This window comes from Sorex fumeus, unplaced genomic scaffold (genome assembly GCF_029834395.1).
Source record: "Sorex fumeus unplaced genomic scaffold, SorFum_2.1 ptg000024l, whole genome shotgun sequence".
Classification (NCBI taxonomy): domain Eukaryota; kingdom Metazoa; phylum Chordata; class Mammalia; order Eulipotyphla; family Soricidae; genus Sorex; species Sorex fumeus.
Genome location: NW_026606081.1, coordinates 40,435,093 through 40,458,118, shown reverse-complemented (window position 1 = coordinate 40,458,118; position 23,026 = coordinate 40,435,093). Strand labels below are relative to the sequence as shown.

At 53.0% G+C, this 23,026-nt stretch overlaps 1 protein-coding gene across 1 annotated transcript; it reads left to right on the top strand.

Annotated features, from left to right (window-relative positions):
• Positions 1–11,133: 11,133 nt before the first annotated feature.
• HAND2 (heart and neural crest derivatives expressed 2) lies at positions 11,134–14,051 on the top strand. The gene is made up of 2 exons (XM_056114250.1): positions 11,134–11,864; positions 13,170–14,051. Exons 1-2 carry the CDS (start codon positions 11,310–11,312, stop codon positions 13,266–13,268), a joined length of 654 nt encoding a protein of 217 aa, XP_055970225.1. The 5' UTR covers positions 11,134–11,309; the 3' UTR covers positions 13,269–14,051.
• Positions 14,052–23,026: the final 8,975 nt, after the last annotated feature.

The window sequence follows — 23,026 nt, the reverse complement described above, 5'->3', positions numbered from 1 at the left end:
TATGTATCTGTCAGTACAAAGATTCTGCGGTTTATATGCATTTCAAATTGCCGTTCTAAAAAAACCTGGTTAAAAAAGTAATTGAAAACTGTTCTGATTTAACAAAAAATGAATGCAGCCATTTCCTTATAGGATAATGCCAGATAAAAAGCAACCACGTTCCCTCTACAATTGTGTTTGTTGGCATTTATATAAGAGTAATAACGCTATAAGGTTATTTCCATAGCTGTGCACTTAATGTGGGATTAACATCAAAATCTTCGTAATTATCTCAGATCACCCATTTGAAAGTGCTGTGGTAAAACATGTTAACAGTTAAGACAATCTAGAAGTTTTAATACTAAACAGATTAACACACATGAAAGTAATATTATAATTTGTACATTGAATAATATGCCAGACCAATCTTTTTGTTGAAGAGAGAATTCTTGTGAAATGGTACCCTTTCTAGCTACTGCTTCCTACTTCTTAAAAAACTAAAGCAATTAGCTAAAAGAAAAAATAAATGCATGAGTGATATACTTTTGGACTTGAAATATTGTGCAGCTTTGTCACTGAAAACTTTTAAGAACTCATCCCTGCTGAGGTTGATTTTAAATAAAACAGAACAAAAATGTTCTAATTGGAGGGTGATTCAGAAGAGCAGAAACACAATCCAGGTGAGAGTGTATAATACACACACACACACACACATATTCACACAATTTTTTTTATGTAGAACTGATGGCTATTTGCACCAAATGGCTATGAATTTATTTTATGAGCATCAGCAAACAAATTGAAGTCCCTACCCCAGGTATTTTAACTAGTAAAGAATCATGTGTTCATGGGGACCCCAGAGGCTCAGAAAAATATTTCTCTGCCTCTGCTTTCCCACCTCCTTCAGAATCTGACATGGGTGGAAATTGAGTGATTATTAGAAAATGATATGAAAGCATAAAATCATTCACCCAACTCATGCCCGTCTTGTTTGAGCCCATACATCCCAGACCCAGGATTTCATAATCCTTGTCACGTTTGCTCCCTGGGTCAGGGTGGGTATGAAAGCTGGGAAATCAAATTGAACAGAACAAACGCAGGTGCCCCCAGACAGGGAGAATGTGTGTGTTAAAAGACAGTATCTGTATAACTTCAGCTGGGCCTGAAAGGGGGTGGGGGTGTCGGAGATTAAATCATGTTGCTTCCACTTAGGCAGAGAGAATCCATAAAAAGAGATTTATTATCATATTTTCTTCTTGAAGTGTCGTACTTGTTTTTGACTTTCAAAGTGCTCCTCAGTATGGAGCAGAGTAAATATTACAATTTTGCTCAACAGCAGCCAGGATTTAATTGTCTGTGAAATATAAGGGCTTAGGACTTGATTTGAGTTAACTACTGTTCTGCTGATACAAAGCCGGCTGGCCTGCACGGTGAAGACCGGGACCCAAGGGCTGCTTACGCCTTGCAGCTGTCCCCCAAGAATTAATGGGGGGCACGGGTTGAAGGCGGGGCAGCCACGCGCCTGCAAACAAGGACTCGGACCAATTTTTTTTTCCTTCCTGCAACTGATTTAAAGTGACTTCGCGCAAAAAGTCCAACAGGCATCAGCAGCTACAGCAAATAGAACCTATCGAGCTAGAGGTTGAACAAGAGAGAGTAGGGGAAATCCGGAGCAAGAACAGACGGGGGACAAGGGGAGATGAGGGTGGCTAGCACGGGAGAGGGGAAAAGGAGACTGGGCAGGGGAGGATGTACCCACTGCTCTGGGGGGCGGGGGGGGCGGGGGGGGCGTGCTGCAGGTTCCTCATGGTCACAGTGCCAGGCGCTGGGTCCAGCAGCTGAAGGGCTGGGCCTGGGGCTCACGGCTCCGCGCGCTCCTTACACTCGGCGGGTTAAGCCCGCTGCACCCGGGGCTTCTCCCCGCCGGGGCCGTGAGGGTCGCTGCCTCGCACCCGGTGCCGCGGACCCAATGGGGGGGTTGCGGGGGAGGGCTGAATTTTTTTTTCTTTTTTTCTTTTTGCCCGGTGGCACTGGAGCCTCTAGCCAGCCCGTAATTGCAAAGCAAACACGGCTGAGCTATTGCATCGGGCTCCGGCGTGACAACACCAACGCTTTGGCCGCCAAGTGTTTGTGCAGCTCTATTTAAAGGCCCTTGATTGAGGAAACGTTGGAAATAGCGCGGAGGGTTTCCCTAATGAGACCTCGGGAGGCGAGCGCCGGCCTTCGCCCCGCGCCGCCGCAGCCCCGGGAGGGGACGCGGTTAACCCCTTCCTTCCCGCCTGGGGCGAAAAGGCCTGGGCGCACCGGCTGGGGGAGGGTGGGAACCCAACGAGGCAGAGGGTCCACGCCTCCCGGGAATGGGGGGTGGGGGGCGGGCATCGTGGGCCTGAGAGGCGGAGAACCCGAGTCTTGAGTGGTGGTAAAGGATGACCGGGGCAAGGGGGGGGGGGGGGGGGGGGAGAAGTGGGGAACGGTGCTGCCAAAATCAGAACCCCAAAGGAACGTGGGGTCTAGCTGTCCCGGGAGTGGAGAGGTGGGGACGGGCCCCCCTAAACCCCGGAGGGCGACTGGCTACGCACCCCGTTCCCCAACCTTCCCGGCACCGCCGCTCGGGCACCCACTTTTCTGCGAAGTGCACACGGGCGCCCTCCGGCGGGCCACGAGAGGGGTACATGAGGGTGCCCAGCGCGCTCAGCTGGTGCTCAGTCGGCTGCAAGGGACCAGTGCGTGCAGGGGCCCGAGAGAGAGCGCAGGGGTCAGGGCGTTTGTTTTGCACGCGGACGAACAGGGTGGATCCTCGGCATCCCGTAAGATCACACCGCCAGGAGTGACCCTTGAGCGCAGAGCCAGGAGTAAGCCTGGGACACCGCCAGGTGTGGCCCCCAAAACATAAATACATAAAAGAGCACGCGCGCGGCTTGACGGAGTGTGGCCTGGGGGGCTGGCACCCCTCCTTGGACCTTCACTTTCCCTACACTCCTCCCCCTGTGGGAGGGTCGTGGCACTACCTCCAGATGGGGAGAGACAGAGAGAGGAGGAGCATGTCTGAGGGCAGAGTCAGCCCGCGCATCGCGGCCTCCGGTGCGCAGGTGAGAGGGTGACGGTCCGTGGGAGACCAGGATCCGCTGAGTTTCCCAGTCTGGGCTCTGTAGGGTGATGCAGACCCCAGGGTCAGCGCTATCCCTATTTCTCCGGAGGTGAAAAGCTGTTCTCCAAGTGAATGACATTCAAGAGCTTTCAGAATTCAGAATTCAGAAGCTCTACGACTGCAACTTGGGGTGGGTGGGATTCACCTAAGCCACCTCGTGTTTTTACAGCCTGTCTAAGAAACCAACTAAGTTTCTTAGAGATTATAAAGGAGCTTCAGAGAGAGCTTCTCCGAAGAAAGGATACTTGGTTTGGGGGAGGAGAGAGAAAGGAAGGAAAGGATTCCAGGAAGAGGAGGCATTTAAACTGGGCCTGGAAGACTCAAAGAAGTGCACGTTTTCTAATATGGAAGAGATGGTGTTTGCAGTCAAGCTGGCAAGTCAAGGAGGGACAGACCCACCACGGGAGTCACCCTTTGTCCACCTGCTGCCACCGCCCAGCTGCTTCTCTAGCTCTGAAAGCCCTAAACAGTTGCCACCCTGACCTCAACTTCACTCTCTCTTAGGGCTGAAAACTCAGGACTAGGGGCCCACATTGGCAGCTAAAGGTTGATCGTTTCAAACCTTGGATGAGGGCCAAAGGGGCCCTCTTGGGGGCAGGAGAATTCCCAGGGGGGTAGGACAATAACCCAGAAAGGGTCTCTGCAAAGCTCTTGTCTGTTGAGTTACACATTCTTCCTCTTGCCCCCAGAGGGTGAGCGATGTACCTTGGCCAATTGGAAGTTTGTCTTTCTGGAGTCACACGCAGCTGGAGATTCAGAAAAATGAAGACCCCCTGGACTGCAGAGGGATGATGCTTTCAGTTTCAATTGGTTTCTGTTGTACCTCCCCAAGAACGAGGCTCACCTTCTGTCAGCAAAACAAAAAAGGCATCAGTCACAATTTAGGGAAGTCTCAAAATGTATTCTGAATGCAATTCTGCTCTCTCTCTCTCTCTCTCTCTCTCTCTCTCTCTCTCTCTGCCTCTCTCTCTCTCACACTCTCTCTCTCTGCAACCAACTCCTTGTTTGAAGTTGGATGGTCTGCAAACAGAATGCTATTTCATGTTTGGTTCCTTGAGGTTTGGGCCTGGGTTCACTTAAGTGGGCACGCACACAAGTATTACAAAGAAAACCATCCTCTTCTGGAAAATGGAACAAAGTCTCGGCTCTCCAATCAGGGTTCAGATATATAATCTGTAACAACAAATTAGCCAGCCCAGTGCCGCTGCGCAGTTCCCCCCAGCATCCTGCCTTCTCTGTTTATATTATAACTTTCTGCCTGCAATTATTTTTATTTTAATTTTGTCACTTTAACAGAAACCAGAGCCTTTTTTTAAACTGTTTTGTACACAACATGTTCATTTTGATAAGATGTTCTTTCCTATCTTCTCTTCGCTTGCCTCTCCGTGTTTAGAGTTCTGTATGGGGAGTTTCTAATATTTCTCCCTCTTTCACTCTTTTTTTCTTTTCCTTTTTTTTTCAAGAACTTGTCCCTGTCTTGCTTTATTTGTTTGTGTGAAATTTAGTTTGAAAGGAGATCAGAGAGAGCAGGAGAGGTTTGTAATAAGAGAATGACCGAATGACCCAAAGGCTGATTATCTATCATTAACTGGAGACTCGGTGTACCGAAATTACCAGAGAGACCTCAGTCTCCGGATCCTTACCCGGCCAGAAAGGCCAGCCTGGAATGCGCATGCTGAACCAGACTTGTGGCAAACGAAGAGACTCTGCTCCCACTTTTTCTTTAGGGGCCTCCTTCAAAACTCAACTCAGGTTCAGCAGACAAACATATTAGATTCTGATGTGTGGTACATAGTCATTGTAGTGGTTTTAAGTCACCACTGAAAGACTAGTCTTAACATTTCTGGAACTGGATTTTTGTGTGTTGATTCGTTAGGAGCGAAATTGCAGTTAATTGTCTAAGCTCCAGAGAATATTGAGAAACCAAGCCAAGCTGCTTTTGATCTGCTCACGCTGCTAAACCCAAGCCTTGTAAAAAAAAAAAAAAAAAAAAAAAAAAAAAAAAAAAAAAAAAAAGGTTTGCCATTAATATTGACAATAAAAGTGTTTCTTTTTTGTTAACCTGAAACCTACCCATACAGGCTCAAATCCCTTTCCTCCAAGCAAAACCCCCCAAAAAGAACATTGAAAAGGGGTTAGGAGAAACTGCCAGGGCTAAAGAAATTCATCTAAGTAAATTTGCAAAGGAAGCTTCTGAGCAGAACTTGCCTGGAATGCAAGCAACACAGCAGCGACCCTCAACTCCCAAGCAAGCCCTCCTGCCACATCAGTGGTTTACCCAAGGCCCCACATTTTAATTTGCCATTTGCCTTTGCGTTTTTATTCGGAACTCCCGACTGTATCACGGTCCAGTCAAAGCCTACTGCTTGCAGTGTCCCTAGAGAGTGCAGGCAAAATCACATCACACTTTCTCCTCTGAAGGCTGAATGCTTTCCTCTCCCGCCTTAGAAGAAAATACTGTTTGCATGTGAATTGCTGGAAACAAGAATGGGAATGAGTGGTGATCATCCACCCTACAGGATGTATTTTCTTATGCCACCTTTTAACGCTAGCTGTATTTTACTACCAATTAGCAAAAGACAGATTGACTGAACCTCTCAGGGCGGGTGTGACAATAATATTGCCCCCTGTGTATGCCACCGCTAAGAGGATCCTTTCTCCTGAAGGATCTTTCCTCCCCTTCCATCTGAATGAAGACTTTAGCTTTACCAATAGACTTGGTGACCTGATAAACCATGGAGTTCTCCTTTATCAATAAAAAACCAGGGCAGTAGCACATCTGCTAATTAACGCAGAGACCAGTCCATTTATTGGGAGGTAATTCTAGTGTTCTTTGCCTCGATACTGGCTATCAATATCTTCTCCACATGCTTGCCCAATGGGACCTACTGCAGCCTTTTCAAGAAAAGAACATGAATTTCTTGAAGGACTTAGAATGAGCCCGGAGCTTACTCTCTTTCTCTCTCATCAGTTTCAGGTTCAATGACATCAAATAGCCTTGCCAAGTCCAGCACTGTTGGTTGGCAGATTACAAAGAAGGGAAAGATAGAAGACGGGAAGGAGGAGAGGGATGAGAAAAAAAGAAGGGTGGGGGGGAGAATTGAAGGGGGAGGGTTTTTCAGGCCCCAAGCAAGTCCTGCTTTTCTCTACAATGTAAAGGTTCCCTAATCAAAACTGGACTGGAGGAGCCAGAAGCAATCAACCCCTCCATAGGCCCCTCGGCAGCTGGGTCTCTCCCTATCCTGACACCCCGCCTTCTCCATATCTACCCTAGAAGAGGCAGGGGAGGGGACAGGGGCTCACTAAATGCCTCCACACAGAGAACCCAAAAAATCCAAACAAAAGAAAGCTCTTCATCACCCAAGGCAGCTTTTTTTCGTCTTGCCTCTGTTTTGTAGACTGCATTTGAGAGCATAAGCCCTTTCTGGGCCACTTCTGTGGCCGGCCTATACACAGCTCTTTCCCAGAGGGGGAGGCAGTTGAGGGAAAAGCCTTTCTACCACTCAGACAGCAGGCAGAGTTCTAGGTACTGGAAAAGTTCTGGGAAAAGGTGTTTAGCACCTAAATGATGCAATAGCCACCTAGTATGGAATTCAAGGCTATTGGGGGTCTCAAGAAGCTCCCTCCTGGCATGGGTAAGGCAGGGGTCCCATGTCAGGGGCACACACACCCCTTCCTGCACAATCTGTGCTTGTGATGTTCTTTCTGCAGTTCTCAGGTATTTTTGATCTCTTCATCTAAGAAGCTTACATGTATTTAAGGGGCAGCTCAGACTCACTTCAACTATGCTAGGTTAGAAAAAAAGGTAAAACAAGAGTTGAAAAACGATGGAGGGACTTGAGCATTATTCCTGGAGATGTAAACTGTGTGTTTATGGCCCTCTGGCCTGGTTCTTTTCAGATCCAGTTTATTTTGAGTTCTTGTGAGCAAAACACAAGAGACAAGCTGCTCTTGCCGCGAAAATAAGTATCTCAAAAAACGACGGGTGTTTGCTTGAAACACAGAGGGAAGCTTTTTTAAAAATAAAAAGGATAATAATAGTTAGGGCCGGGGATGCAGTTCAGCTGAACAATACATGGATGAAACCCTGGCTTTCATCCTGAAACTAAAAAAAAATTAAAATAAAAATAAAAAATTACTTTTAACCAAGCTAATTCAAAAAGCAATAACTCACCTCATACACATACAAAAATACTGATTGCCAAGCATCTCCCATGCTCCTGGAGTCTTGTCCATGGATGGGTGTGGGAGTAAAGGGAGAAAGATAAGAGACACGGGAACAAAATAAATGTCCAAACCAGCTCTGAATGCCTAACTGAATGCAGATGAAATCTGAAGGCTTGAGGGTTCACCATGGGCCCCAGTGAAGATCAAGGGTTAGCAGAGAATCCCTATCTCTTCCCACCCCACCTCCCAAATCAAATCAAGGCTGCTCCCCTGTGAAGCGAGTTTCTGGGCTGACCTGTGCAGGCAGCTGTTTAAGGCTGGGCCCTCAGCTCTGTGAAAAAAGGGAAGGAAGCCCTTTCCTGGCCGCTGCCTAGAGCCTTCCAGCCCCTCAGGCCTTTGATTCAAACTATGTGCCCTATTGGGCAGCTTGGCACCAAGGCCACATTCTAAGCACAGTCCATCTGGGGAGGTGGGGGTGGGTCCCCACATCTAAGCCCAGAGAACTCTACCCTCCTCCTTCCTGTTTTCTCCTCCATTGTCTTCTTTGCACCATGCCCAAGAGACACAGGTGACCCAGCCTGGGAGCAAACTTGACCAGGTACCTCTACTTCCTTCCCATTTTTCCCAAGCAGGATGCTCAGCCATCTCCCAGACTGAGGACCCAAACAGATCAGTCTTGGATGGTGCCTCTGGGGTGGAGCGGATCTGTGAGTCAGAGCTGCCACTAAGGATATTAAAAGGAACCCCTGTGCCCTTGGGGGCTCCAAGACCCCATTCTCAGAGACGCCTCCCAGACCCCTGACAATGGCACCACCAGCGAGAACCCAAGTTCATAGTCACATCTCCACCTCTGCGCTTCTTACTGGATCACGTTCATCTCTTTTAGCACTTGCCTAATACCTGGACACCCCAAAAAAGGCAACTCCCCCTTTTTTATTTCAACCATAATTATTTCAACCAGAAGAGCAAGAGAAAGACTCGTTCTGACATCTTTGTACTGAAGGCCATTCACTTCTCTGGGATCACATCCCAGTCCCCAGCTCAGCCCTCTGCCTGTCTGCATGGCCTCTTGGCCCTCCCTTCACTTCCCAAAAACTCCCTCCGGGTTTGAAAGCAGCCTGCCAACATTTCCCCCTGAATTTTCCCAGCCTGGCTGCATCCTTCTAACGGGCTCTACCTGCTCTGAAGGCCTAGATATGTTTTTATAAACAGATTTTTTTGATGTATCAAATGTCAGAGAATTGAACTACCAGTATTTACACATTCAAGTTTGACCTCCCCAGTGAAAATGTAAACATGGCCCAGACCACACTACCTATATTCTTTCCTTAAAGAACAGTCTTAAAACGACTCCCCTTGTGCCTCGCCTCACAGCTGTGGACTCATTCCAAGTTGGAGGTTCCAAGCTCTAGATCACATTTTGTGCTCTGATCCTGGAAAAAAAAAAGGCCCCCACTACTTACCAACAAATCGGGGGTTGGGGTGGGATAGCTACTCCTAGTGGTTCTCTACCCTAAGACTCTGTGTAGGAACTTCCAGAAAATTCTGATCCCTTGGAGAGCACAGATTGAACCTTGAAGAGTCCCGGGTCAGAATGCAAAATTCTCCGAGCTCCCCCCCAACCCTTGTCTCTCGGCTCAAACCTGAACCACATCGCAGCGCTTTGGGCTGACGGTTGGCAATAAAAAAAAAACTCCGCCGAATCCCAGTAAGTAGCGCCGAATCCTCTGCACCCTGCCTTTTGCGCTAGCCGTCAGCCAAACCCTGCCACAGTGCCCGCAGAGCACCCAGCCAAGAGGGAAAGGCACTTCTAGTCGAGTCCTGGGGATCAGCACCCGACTCCCTTTCTGGGGCCTGGAGTCCCCAGATCTGCGGGTCTCTAAGAGGAAGAGGATGACCAAGGCGAGATGCCTAAAGCAGAGGCGAATCTCGCTGCTGCTCTCTGCCTCAACCGCCGGCCACTTCCCAGCGGGTGGGATCGTCCTCTGCACCTCAGACACCTCAGACTCCCCTCGAAGCTGCAAGCAGGGGGTGTGGGAGGGTCACGTCAGCTCCAGCCTCCCACCCGCACCCTAGTCTCTGGAGAGCCAGCTCGGAAAGCCGGACGCCGCGGGCCTCGGTGCCCCGCGGCCCGGTGACTTACGAGTGGGAGATGCATTTTCCGTTCTAATGCGTTCAAGATCCCCGCAGCCAGCAGTCTAAACATCCACGAGCCGTCCTCCGGGCCTGCCTCTTAAACCTGAGTTTAATGGTTCCCCTCCGATAACTAAAGCCGCTCTCCACAGATGCCCGCTTTTATGGGCGAGGCAGGAATGCAGAGATGTATTTATATGTTTGTTCATAAAAACTGGAAAATAAGCTCTGAACACGCTGTAAAAAATATTCGGTTACTTACCAAACAGGCTCGTTAAAAGCAGCGGAACCCCGATGCCGGCCGCTCGGCGGATTCGGAGAATCGAGGTGACCGCGCTTGGGAAACTGTGGGTCCAGGTCTCGGCCGCTCCGGGCGGCCCGGCCGGACCCGGACCCAGGAACGTTCCCGGTTGGCTGCACGGTGCGTGCGGGGGAGGTGGGGTGGGGTCGCAGCCGCCCCCTCCTCTCCGAAGGCAGCGGCGGTGAACCTTACCCTCCCCGACGCCCCCAGCCCGGGTTACTGGGTCAGTGGAGACCCGGGCTCCGAGTGGAGACGCGCGTTTCCAACCTGTGCCCAGAAGCAGCGCCCCCTACACACACACACACACACACACACACACACACACACACACACACACACGCCCGAGCCCGAACTCAAGTCCCCACTCATGCCCAGACCCCCTACCGCCTCTCTGTGGGGGGGGTGCCCCAAGACCCTGCCACCCCCGCTCTCCTCCCCTGCCCAACTCCAGACTGCACCGGGCCGCGAGTCCCGACCGGCGTCACCCACCCAACATTTGGGGGGAAAACCGTGATGCCTTTGGAGATGTTGTTCTTGAGAGTCGGGAAGGTGGGGGCGAGGAAGAAAAAAGCGTACTGATACTGTACCTGGTTTGCGATGCTTCAAAATTTGAGAGTGGGGGCTGGGGGTGGGGGTGGGGGTGGGGAATATTTTCATAGTGACGCATCTGTTAAACACTTGCATTAACCTCTGGCTGATAAAAAAGTTTTTTTAACCCTGCCCCCCCCCTCGGTTTTAATTATCTTATGGTTAGTAAGGGGCAGCCAATCCTGGGAGAGGACCTCGACAATTAGCAAGGAGAACATCAAAAAGTTTTATTGCGGAGAGCGCGAGGCGCCGCCCCCGCCGCCCCGGGATTGGCGTGGGGAGCCTCTGACGACATATATTAACCCGAGCGGCCCTAAACATGTAGCTGTACATGGAGATCTTGCCGGGCAAACCCGCTGGCTCCCCTCCCGACGTCCAGCCTCCCCGGAGCACCGCCGCCGCCGCCGCCGCCGCCCGGGAGCTGCCGGGGCCTCCGCGCAGACCCGCCTTCGCCACCACCCCGCGCCTGCAGCGCCCCCAGATCCGTCCCCCGCCCCCCGCGAGGAAGAGTTGAGGCTCTGAGGACATGGATGCCCTGGGACCTCTCTGAAAGCCGGGGGGGAGCGAGCGAGGACGCTGCCTCTCGGCCAAAATCCCGTCCCGGGACCCCACGCCGCCACCCGCCCGCACCGTCACCACCGTTTTCATTCAAACCACCACCAGCGCCCGCGGGCCCAGACGGGCGGCTGGGGTGGGGGGGAGGGGCCGGGGCGGGAAGGGGAGGGTCGCCCCGAGGTGGCGGCGGCCGAGCGGGGCCCGGGGTCCCGTGCATGAGCGCGGGGCGGCGGCGGGGGGCGCACGGTGCCGGGGCCGGCTGGCCGCGCCCCATGGGGAGCCGACGGCCGCGGCGCTGCTGAGCCGGGCCCGGGCTGCCGCGGGCCCCTGTGCGGCTGCCGGGCCGGCCCGGGCGCCCGGGCGCTGGGGGCCGCGGGCTGGGGGAGGCCGCCGAGCGCCGGAGCCGGGGCCCGGGCCGGGGGCGCGTGGCGGGGCGACATGAGTCTGGTCGGGGGCTTCCCCCACCACCCGGTGGTGCACCATGAGGGCTACCCGTTCGCCGCCGCCGCCGCCGCCGCTGCCGCCGCCGCCGCCAGCCGCTGCGGCCACGAGGAGAACCCCTACTTCCACGGCTGGCTCATCGGCCACCCCGAGATGTCGCCCCCCGACTACAGCATGGCCCTGTCCTACAGCCCCGAGTACGCCAGCGGCGCCGCCGGCCTGGACCACTCCCATTACGGGGGGGTGCCTCCGGGCGCCGGGCCCCCGGGCCTGGGGGGGCCGCGCCCCGTGAAGCGCCGGGGCACCGCCAACCGCAAGGAGCGGCGCAGGACTCAGAGCATCAACAGCGCCTTCGCCGAGCTGCGCGAGTGCATCCCCAACGTGCCCGCCGACACCAAGCTCTCCAAGATCAAGACGCTGCGCCTGGCCACCAGCTACATCGCCTACCTCATGGACCTCCTGGCCAAGGACGACCAGAACGGCGAGGCGGAGGCCTTCAAGGCGGAGATCAAAAAGACAGATGTGAAAGAGGAGAAGCGGAAGAAGGAGCTGGTCAGTACCCGAGCGGGCAGTGGGGGGCTGCGGTGGGCGCTGGGGAAGTGGGCGCTGGGGTCGGGAATGGGAGGGGGGCGGGGGCGGGAGCCGCCGCTTCAGTTTCACCCAGCCTGTTTGAGCAACGGCTCTCTGCACTCTCGGGCTGTGTCCCCCGACGCTGGCACCGCTTTGGTGAGGGACACGGGAGCCGAGGAGATTGAGGGTGTCAGCCTGGAGAAGGAGGTTCAGACAGGCGCTCGGCGTGGGCTGTTTTCCTCCCTCGTATCTCTGCTCCCCCAGACGCCTAGGGCGACCCTGGCAGGCTCTGGGTCCGACTTGATTTCCCGCTGCTGCTGGCTCCTCATTCCAAGCTCTTAAAGCCTCCCTTTGGCCTACAATGTGATCTTGCTTTAAAGAGAGTTCTAGAATAAGTGATTGATCAGCACCCAGTGGCAATTATTATGATACCAGTTGCATTCCCCCTTGTGAAGGGGCATACTACCAATTCTAAGGGAGTTTTTAGGGTTCTCCTTACTATGCTGGGGGAAAATGGAAGCATAAAATAAGTACCTTTAACGTCCAAAGGCAGCTCCAGTTTCTCTGGGTGGCGATGAGTTTAAATGCAGTTTTCCAGATGCATATAAAAGCCTGGGTATTTCTAGTGCTGGCATGAGCACAGACTGTTTAAGACTACACACATACAATAATAAAAATATAACCATGACTCTGGTCACTGTTATTTTTAACTCTGTTGAAAAGTAACACAGAGTTACCACTGAAAATGGAAGTTTCCTTAACCAGCTCCATGAGCTTCTGAGAAAGCTATCACTTAGCAGGGCCTGGGAGATAATTCTATTTGTGGAGGGTGTTCTTCCTCGGAGCCGTGGGCTTTGGTCACCGCTTAATGACCGAGACCTGCAGAGCCCTCTGGGAGCGGGAGGCTGAGAGCTGAGGCTTGAGGCGCCCAGGCCAGCGCGGGCGACGTTCCCGGGGCTTCCCTAAAGCTTGTGTCCAGGGCTGCGATGGAAAACACAGGGAAAGCAGATTTGGCGCTGACGCTCGCTCGCTCCCCTACATCTGGAGTTGGGGTGGGGGGGGCAGCTCCTCCATAAACGACTTGCAAACGGGCAAGTTGTTTATAAACTTGCCGATACAGTAGTCGAACGTTGCGGGAGCACGGAGGCCTGGGGCCGGGGCTGGAAACCCTCGCGCCTCGCCCCGGTGCCGGCTCCTCGGAGCCGAGGGAGGCTTGCGGGTGGCGGGGGAACCCGCTCTCTGATGTTGTCTCTCCGCCTTTCTCCCCTTCGCCTCCTCTCTGCCCAGAATGAAATTTTGAAAAGCACAGTGAGCAGCACCGACAAGAAAACCAAAGGCCGGACGGGCTGGCCGCAGCACGTCTGGGCCCTAGAGCTTAAGCAGTGAGGAGGAGGAGGAGGAGGAGAAGGAGGAGGAGGAGGAGGAGGAGGAGGAGAGAGCGCCGGGAAGCCGATGCAGACCCGGGACTACGGAGAAGCTCTCCCCGCTCGGCTCCAGGACTTCTTGCCTTTGGAATCATCCGGTTTATTTATGTGCAATTTGCCTACCCTCTCTTTGCTCCCCACCACCCCCTCCAAAAAACAAAAAAAACAAAAAAGTGGATATTTGAAGAAAAGCATTCCATATTTTAATATGAAGAGGACACTCCCGCGTGTGGTAAGGGATCCTTTCGTTTCTAGATTGTGTGCGTGAACGTTTACCTCTGGCTGTGTAGACACCAGCGTGCTCCCCTCTCCCGGTCTCCCCCCTCCCTAACCAGATCAAAGACAGCGGACAATAGTGTGTATGTGAAGTGTATCTTTAATACCTGACCTTTGGATATAAATATTCCTGGGGATTATAAAGTTTTATTTCAGAAAAAAAGGGGCGCTAACATATCCGTTGGGGGTCAGTATCTAGTGCTGTGTTTCATCTGTGGTCGTTCCCTCTTCGAAAATGTTTCCAACAGCTACTTGTTGTGTGCACTTCCGTCCTCGAAAAAAAAAATTAAGTGGAATTTAATTAATATTGAAGGTGTAAACGTTGTAAGTATTCAATAAACCACTGTGTGTTTTTTTTACAACCCCCCTATCTTTTAATGGTTGATACCTCAAGAAAGAGTTTTGAAAACAAAGCTGTTCTTGTTTTCATAATATTTAAAATATTCCGAAGTAAACTAAATTATCACGATTGCCTCTAGCTTTATTTAAAAGAGTCAATGGTTCTAACCAGTCATCAACGTGAGCTCCCCAACCTTCCAGCATGAGGGGCTCCCTAAAAGGGATGCGGGCTTGGTGGAAATCCTGCGTGGGCTGGGGCCCGGCGGGTCCTGGGCCTCCTTTCCTCTCCCCGTTCCCCAGGGCAAGCTTCAGGGGCCTCTGGAGGGAGGATCTAGACTTGAAGAAAAGGCTTGGCTAGTGGGCGCAGAAGGTACAAGAACCCTTTGCTTTCCTGAAGACTTTTCTCTTTCTGGAGACTTGGGTTTTGGAACCCAGAAAGCATGTTGAGTGCAGGAGGTGTGAAGAGCTAGAACCCCAGATCTAATCGCAGCCCCAGAAATTAGTCTAGTCTGTGTTCAAATACAGGGCTTTGGTCCAAGAAAAAGACAGCCAAGGGAAAGAGGGGTTTGCGTGTTGTGTTGTGGTGATGGTGGTTATTATTATTATTATTATCATTATCATCATTATTTATTTTGCTAGTAATTTTCCTGGGGCCATTTTCATCCGAGCTGGCTTAGAAGGGGAAAGGAAGAGGCTCTTGGGGGGCTGAGGGAAGTCCCTGATTCGGTAACTAGGAGTTTGACGTCAAGTACGAGATCTGAACAAGATCGTGCTTTTAAAAGGGTGGGGAGAAGGGGTAGATTTACAAGGCGCTCAGGGGAGAGACGCACAATTAACTGTGTCTGAAGTCTTCCCGGCCCCAGGCCAGCCGAGCAAGCAGCACCCGAAGTCCCGGAGAGCTCAGCCCACCCGAGGTGGTTCTCCTGGCGGCCCCCCGGACCTCCGGGGAGGAAATCCCCAAGGCCTCCTTCGGCCCTAGGCTTGGCCAGAATCTAGGAACCAGAGAACCTGTTGTGCTCTAAAAGACTGAGGGTAGAGGGGGGTAGAGGAGGAAGAGGAGGAGGGGTGGAAGGAGGGAAATAAAAGGTGAAACATACTTTAAAAAGCGGTTTGTTTCCCGAAACACCGCCGTTTATAAATCTGACTTTAAGGAGGCTGGCCAGAGGGTTTCCAGCTCAGGGGCACATACTCGGAGTGACGTGACGTTCACACCTCGGCTCGGGGCGCAGCACTCCCGGCCGCCCACGCCTGGCGGGTCCCCACCCGGAGCCCGCAGAGGGTGAATTCGCCAGTGCCGGGGGAGAGACCGGCCAGGAGCGCTGCAGGCAGCTGACAATGGGAGGGCGAGGGGTTAGAACAACTCGGCCAAAGTGATCTGAACTTTCTCCCCTCGGGTCAGCCGGCGCTGGGCGGACGCGGTGGGCGCGGGGCAGAGTTTACAGACACTTGCCTTTGTTTATAGCATTGGGGGGTGAGGGGTGGGAGGGCGGAGGGAGGCGCGCCCAGATTTTCTGTTCCTCCCGGGATCCCTATCGGTTTGACTCCCTCCCTCTCCTGCCTCCCGACGCCTTTTGCGCCTTTTAATCCGCTCTTGAGAAAGACGCCCGATTCTCCAGGGTGAAAGAAAGAGGCTCCGAAGTCACAGAGCATTGAAGGTGGGGGCGGGCAAGTTCTGTAAAGCTGGAAGCAGCCCAGCGTCACCTGCCCCACGCCTGTGAGCCTGTGCTTAACGGGGGTAGCTGATCTTTGCCATCTGGGCCTCCACGGAGTTGTGCTGATTGAACCCTTTTTCTGGATTGTTAAACACCAGTAGAGAGAAATCAGAAGACCCCGGGGCACCCCTGTCTCCAGCTCTGGGGCAGTTCTCCACTCTCCACTCTTTTCAACCCGGGTTCCAGAAACCCATCCTGTTTGTCTGGGCCAGGCCCAGCTTCCCTCCACTCTGAGCTGCTGCTTCTGCTTCAGCACGAACCCCAGCACCCCAAACCTCCTGGTCCTTCCAGCCTGCTGGAAACCCCATCTGGCCTGGCAACCAACAGACTCCCAACCCCAAGAGACTGAAACTGGGTGTGCACTCTCAATTTGCTAAACACTCGAACCCACAACACACCCCGGATTTTGCCTTCCCCAGCCTCCTAGAAATCCCAAACTACTCAAGGCTCCTCAGTATCCCAGCCAACTCTCTGCAGCGCTTCCTTGCTCTCTGTACCTATGCATTTGTTTCTTTTCTAACCCCCTTGCTCAAAAAAAGAAAGGAAGGAAGGAAGGAAGGAAGGAAGGAAGGAAGGAAGGAAGGAAGGAAGAAAGAAAGAAAGAAAGAAAGAAAAGAAAAGATCCCTCCCCCTTTCCCAAACTACTGCCTTGCGGACTGGCTAAAAGGCCTCTGTTTTAATTGCTCGGATAATGTGGTTGCTGCCATTTTGTTAAAAGCAATCACTCCTGCAGCGAAATCACAAGCACTCTAGACAGGCCGGAGCCGACAAAAATGCAGGATTTGACGTTAAAAGCTAAATGGGAAGCTGGGGCGGCAGAAGGTAAATTGATGGTAGATCTGGCTGTCAGGGCCTGGCCCCAGACCGCCTCGCAGGCCGAGTGTCTGATAACCCCTGAGCACCCTAGGGGAGAGGGCTCTGCCCACGGTCTGGGTGCGTGAGTCCGTGGACTCCAGGCTTTCGTGGGGTGGGGGTCCTGAGCAGCAACTTGAAGGCTGTTTTTCCTGGTCCACACTCATTCACAAAAGCGAGTTCATTTGGGTTCTCCCTTTCTGCATCCCAGAGCCACCCTCTGGGGGCTCAGTCAAAACTGTATCGCCTGGGTGGGTTCCTCTGTCGACCCAGGGATCTCCGGCATCCCGGTCCCAGCCTGCCCTCTTGGGGGTGAGAACCTGGACTCATCCAGGATGCCTGACTGACCCACGATTGAGGTGGGCTCAGCAGAGGGCACCCCCCCAGGGCAGCCTCCCTGAGACTTGGGCAGCAAGTGTGAGACTAAGGTGAAGTCCCTTAGGTTGGGGAGTCAGGTTGGGGGGTCTACCTTTAGGTCCCTGAGTGCACTGTGCATCTGTGGATTTCGCAGGAAGGGGTGATGAGGCAAACCGCTGGGAGCCAGCAAGCAGGGCCTTCCAAGCTGCTTCCAGACTCCAGCTCCACCAACGGGACCCAGGCGGCTTGCAGATGGCTGAGATGTGCGTGCAGGAGACTGTCTCCTCCGGAGAGGTCCTGTCTTTGGGGGCTGTGCTCTGCTGTCTTGCAGCCACTTGACCACCCTCATCTTTTCAGGAAATCACTGTAGTGCTGCAACTGGGGCCGGTGGCCTTCTCTCTCTCCCCTCCAGTCACAACCTACGCTCCTGTATTTGGGAAAGGGGCTAGTGGTAGGTGCCCAGAGGAGGCGGTCTCCGGGGGAAGCACACAGTGCATGCCTCAGAGAGGGTTCAACCCTGGGGACTGGACTCTGCTGGGCTTTGCAGAAACTGCTGGATCTAAAGGAACCCCATTCCCTCTCAACCCACGGGAGGGAGGAGGGGGCGCTCGTGAGCCTCCGGTGCGCGGGATTCTGGGCCTGGTGGAGCCCTCGGAGAGGAAGACCCAGGAGAAAGCGTCAGTCTGGGGCCTAGGACTCGGGTTCAAGGCCCCCCGGGTAGCTTCCCCATGCCACCCACAGAAGCTCAGCTCTGCAAGGAACTGTGACAAGGAGGAATAGTCCCCTCTAAGAGCAAGGGGGCTGGCCGAGGGATATTTTGTGTGTGTGTGTGTGTGTGTGTGTGTGTGTGTGTGTGTGGTTAGAAAGGGGGAATGTGGGAGCAGGGACCATTCCCAGGATTTAGAACCGAATTGCCCATCCCTGCCCATCCCTGCCCATCCACAGCTCTGAGCACATCCCTGTACCAAGGCGTCCGCTCGGCCACGGGCTGACGCGGTCTCGGTGGTCTGAAAGCCTGCGTGGCCTGGGATGTGGGGTGTGAGTGAAAGCTGCTGGGGGCTGACTAGGCCGCCTCTGACTCAGATGCCCACCGAAGTTAGAGGCGGCTCGCCTGGTTCTCGCCGCCATCGGGGCGCAAGGCAGCTCCTCTCCTAGGACGGCATCCACCTCCCAGCGCCTCACCCCCAAACACGACCCTCCACACACACACACACACACACACACACACACACACACACACACACACACACACACACACATTCCCTCAAATTCTCCCCGCATTGGGGCCGCTTTGATGATCAGATGCTAGAGCCCTGATTACAAATTTATTCCCGGCCGCTCCGTCCGTTTTTATCTCCGCTATTAAGGACATCTGGGAGTGATTAGCGCCGCGCCCGCGCCTGGCCGCGCTGGCTATCTCGCCGCGGCGGGACTCGCTGCCTCGCTGACGTCAGGGCAGACGGCTCGGAGCCATCGCAGCCGAGCTGGGTGTAATCGGCCGCCGCGCGGCCAAGTCCTCCCCGGGCCAGGCCGGCAGCTGCAACGCCGGCCGCCTGCGCACGGGGACCCTCGAAATAGGTATTTTTAGCCCAGAAGACGGTTTGGTTTTCTTTGCTAAAGAAAATGGGTGGGCTGACGTTTCTACTGTCCCTCTCCCCACTTTAAAAAGTCTAGCTGGCCCTGGGCCGGCTGGGAAATGCCTCCCGCGTCAGGCCCTATTCAGCCTTATCCTGGGTTCTCTGCTAAGCCCTATATGTATGCTTGCTGCTCTCCTACACCAACTGCTGCGGCCCATCCGGCAGTGCCCAGACAAGCCCAGAGCAGGGAGGAGAGTGAGGTGGTTCATAGGGGCTCAATGTTATTAGAGCTGGCCTTCCTGTAGTGGTATCCCATTGGCCTTTACAAATCTCTGGCGGTAGAGTGAAAGTTTCAGCCTACCAGAAGGGCCAGAGTGGGTCATGATTTCAGATCAGAACTCATTCTTTGCATCTGCTATTAAAACCCAATGCAGGGGCTGGTGACATAGTACAGCAGGTAGGGCCATTGCCTTACACAAGACATTGACAGGTTCAATTCCCATCCCATACGGTATCCTCGTCCATCAGGAGTGATTCCTGAGTGTAAAGCCAGGAATGCTGAGCACTGCTGGGTGTGGCCCACAAAACAAAAATAAATAAATAAAGCCTAATGGATTTAAAGAGAGGCATTAGGTCCTCCTCTACCAATGGAGCTTGTCTGCAGCCTAAACACGGAACCCTCATGAGGAGAAAAAATGACTTTGTGCCAGACTGTCTCCATGGCCAGCTGACAAGCAGAAGCTTGCAAATTTGTATAATTCTTGGGGGGGGGGGGAACAATACCCCCCCCCCCCCCCCGGCTTCTCACTCTGGTGCCATGGGGTGCTGGCCCTCCTCTGAGACAAATCTCACATCAGCTTGGAGCTTTCCACCCCACACTCACCATTAGAAATACTGAGAACTTGAAGTAATTATGAATCCAACCTTTATTTCACCCCCACCTTCAGATGAAATTCTGATTCAGCAGGTCAGAGAGGAACCTCAAAGTGCCATTTTCAAAGGCTTTTCCCTAGGTTTGGAGGAGTGGAGCAGAGCATCTCTCTCTCTCTCTCTCTCTCTCTCTCTCTCTCTCTCTCTCTCTCACACACACACACACACACACACACACATATACACACACGCACTCACTCATGCACGCACACACGCACCAAGCACGCACGCATGCACCTCATGATCTTTTGCCCTTGCTGCCTACTTATTTAAAACAGCAGTAAAATGATGGGGGTGGTTTTTTCAAGAATGAAAGAAGGTTAAGGTAAGGAGCCTGGCATTATTTAAAATCTTTACTGAGAGTGATATGGCCACACCTCAATATGATTGGGGGAGAACATGAGGATTCAAGGTCCCCCAGAATCTGTCCTATGATATCTGGATATGAAAGATACCCCGAGTATTAGAAACTACAGTGAATTTTGCTGGAGGAAAAAGAAGTAATCCAGAGTCCTGTGATTCTAGAGCAGGGATGAGATCTGTTGGGAAGGCAGGTATAAGAACTCAACAGGGAATATAGCAGAGGGGATTATCCAAGTCTTCACCTTGCTCAGTTCTATGAGCGAACTCAGCACACCAACTTCCAAAGTGTCCTGGTGTAGTTTAAACATGGGGACTTTCCATACAATTTGACCTCTGCTGTGAACGTTCTATCCACGCCAGAGGGGCAGGGAACTGTGGGGTTGGACCTGGGGGCAGGAGGTTGTTTGAGAATAACCACAGAAGGAGACCTGTAGACAGCTGAAGCCTTACTGAAGAAAGGAGGAAGAGGAGGAGGAGGAAGAGGAAGAGGAGGAGGAGGAGAGCTGACTTCTGCTATTTGAGGGGGTGGGGCATGGAATAGCCCCTCAGAATCTTTTCCCAGAGAGCCAATAAATGGCTTTTCCCTGCTCTGCTCCATTGTTGGCTTCTACTCTAGCAAACTGACAAGGGTTTTTGGTTTTGTTTTTGTTTTAATGGGTGGACATACTCAAAAGCAAACGAACCCTACAAGAAGTCACAACACTCTCTCTTGACATCTTTTCTTGTTTGGAACCTAAGTGAGGCTTTTACTTGAATGAGATGGAATCAAAGGACAAGGGCCATAGACCCAGACAGACCTTGTTTATATGTCCCTGCCAAAAAGATGGGCTCCCAGTTGAAAAAACAAGTTGACATAAAGGAACACGGAGTACTGACAATTCTGCTCCCAATGAACACTCTAAGTGCTTTCTAGAATAGTGGAGTGAATGCTCACGAAGTCCCCAACAGCCAGATTCAACCTATAACCAGTGTTTCCCCATAACCAGTGTTTCAGGATGACATTTCCTGTTAGAGGACCAAACCATCGTTCAGTTCATTGCAGGCTAAAACTGGAGTTGAGGATAAGATAAGTGCTTCTACAAGAGGTGGGGACATTTTCTGCTTGTTTGCTATTCTGCTTCCTTAGGTGCCTTGCCTATGGCAAACATAACAAACAAATAGCATTCTGAACCAAGAGGCAGCAAAGTTTTTCTTCCCAGGAAGATGGGACTCAGCAGTCACTGGGACCAGTTCTGTGGTTGTTCTTCAAAGCAAAGTGGCTGGTTGGCTGTTGCCTTGAGTTGTCATTTTGTCTGTAGGTCAGGTAGAAACGCAGGACAAATTGGGGGCGGGACGCAACGCTCTGTGCACTGTGTCTGTGGTATTATTATTTTTAAGAAAATACAACACACACACACACACACACACAACCTACCTCTGTAACTAAAAAATTGGCACAGAAGTCACACTGCTGTGATTTTTCTGAGACAAAGTGGCCAAGTGGGGCTGCTGGACCCTCGTCTTTGCTTGGCCAATCTGGTTCTCATATTCTCGCTCCGTCATCACCCGGAGTCATAACTGTCTCTGCAATTATTCATTAAAGTCATTCACGGGATTCGCACAGGATGACTCTTCGGCATGTGTGATTCTCGGAGAGAGCCATGGCATCAGCCTCGAACTCTCCCTGGAGCTTCCAGAAGGAGCTGGGACGCTGCGAGGGGCCCGAGCTGGCGGTCGGGTGGGGATGGGGGCGGGGGCGGGGGGTCCGGAATGCTCCGGCCGCTCTGCTGGGGCGCGGTCAGCTGTGCCGGGGCCTCGCAGACATCCTTTGATTAAAGAGGGTATTTCGGGGACTGCCGGCTGCGCAGAAGATCTCCGCCGTGCCCCGTGGTGCTGTCAGCGGTGACAGATCCCAGATGGGGCCGCTACTGTATGGCAGATTGAGTTTCTCAGCAGAAAACTCGCCCTCCCTCCTAAGCGTCTTCAAAAACCTTCTCCAGATCGCTTCGGGTGAAACTGAAAAAGTCCAACCCCAAAGTGGGTTTTGCGTGCGTGCGCGTGTGCATGTGTGCGGATATGTGCGTGTGCGCGCACGCGTGTGCGTGTGCGTGTGCGTGCGTGTGTGTGTGTGTGTGTGTGCTCGTGTTAGGCTCCCCCGCCCCCCTTTCCTCTTCCATTTGCTCTGCACTTCCTCCTCCGAGCGTCTTGGACCCTGAGGGGCTCCCCTGTGGAAGAGCGCAGACGAGGCGGGCCTTGCGGATGTTGCTCGCCAGCGCCAAGCAGTCGACGGCGGACACAGCACTGCGGGTCCCCACCTAAGGCAATCCGGTGGGTAGGGGCGCCGCGTCCTGCACGTGGGGGTGCAAATCGGAGCACCCAAGCTGCGGGGGAGGGAAAGAAGGGGGGGAGTGCTAGTGCCCAAGGCCCCTAGGACAGAACTCGAGAGAAGTGGGTGGCAGTGGGGATGGAGGGGGGTGAATTTACAGGCTCAGCAGGGAGTTGCAAAGGAACCAGGGCTGTCTCGATTCCCTTTTTCCTTCCCCCTGGCAAGCGCCTTCAGGCCAGCCTGGGCCATTTCAAGGGGCAGCACCCAATGCAGAATGGGGCCCATGGGCCATATGCGCGCACAAACAGGGAAGCAAAGGGGAGGGGGGTCTTACTGGACTGTAGCCTTCTGGGATGCAGTGCTGATGGGAGTGGGCGTGCAGTGGGCAGTGGAAGTTCAGGGGACGGTGTGTGGGTAGGGTAGAGAGGTGCCCAGAAACCCAGTTTTGTGCAGAGTAAACCTTCGGGTGTAGATGCCTGGCTTCACATTCCAGGACACTGTGCTGGGTGGAAGGTCCATGGTAGAAACATTTGTGTGACTTTAAACCTTTATTTAAGACTACAAATAAATGAGAAGAGGGTCTACAGCGTCCTCCCTCCCCTTCAACTCTCCCGGAAGGGCCTGGACCTTCTCTTTGCCAGCAGCCAAGGCTGGGAGAAAAGAGATGAAAGAGGAAGGCATCCTGATTCTCATCAGATTTCCAGACGGTACAGGGCATTTCCACGAGATGCTCTGTATGGTGGAATTTGGCCTGTTCTCGCCAGGCCTTGGGCTGGGGTGCAGGAGAAATCAGAAAGGTTCATACCTTTGTAGCCTCAGAGATGGAGAGAAATCAGCAAGGTCTGGGCAGAAGGCCTCAGAGATGGAATTGTGCAGGGGTTTGCATTTAAAACCTTGGAAATCCAGGTGCACTGCCTCCCAATTCCCACAGCGATCACAGCTTGGAAAGTATCCCAGCGGTTTGCAAAAGAATCGCCTGAGAAGCCAGGGACCAGCTAAAAATACCGCA

Bases quoted from the DNA above. Each gene is read 5' to 3' on its own strand.
- HAND2 (XM_056114250.1), top strand. From the start codon at position 11,310: ATGAGTCTGGTCGGGGGCTTCCCCCACCACCCGGTGGTGCACCATGAG. The intron at 11,865-13,169 runs GTCAGTACCCGA...CTCTCTGCCCAG, and splicing joins AGAAGCGGAAGAAGGAGCTG to AATGAAATTTTGAAAAGCAC.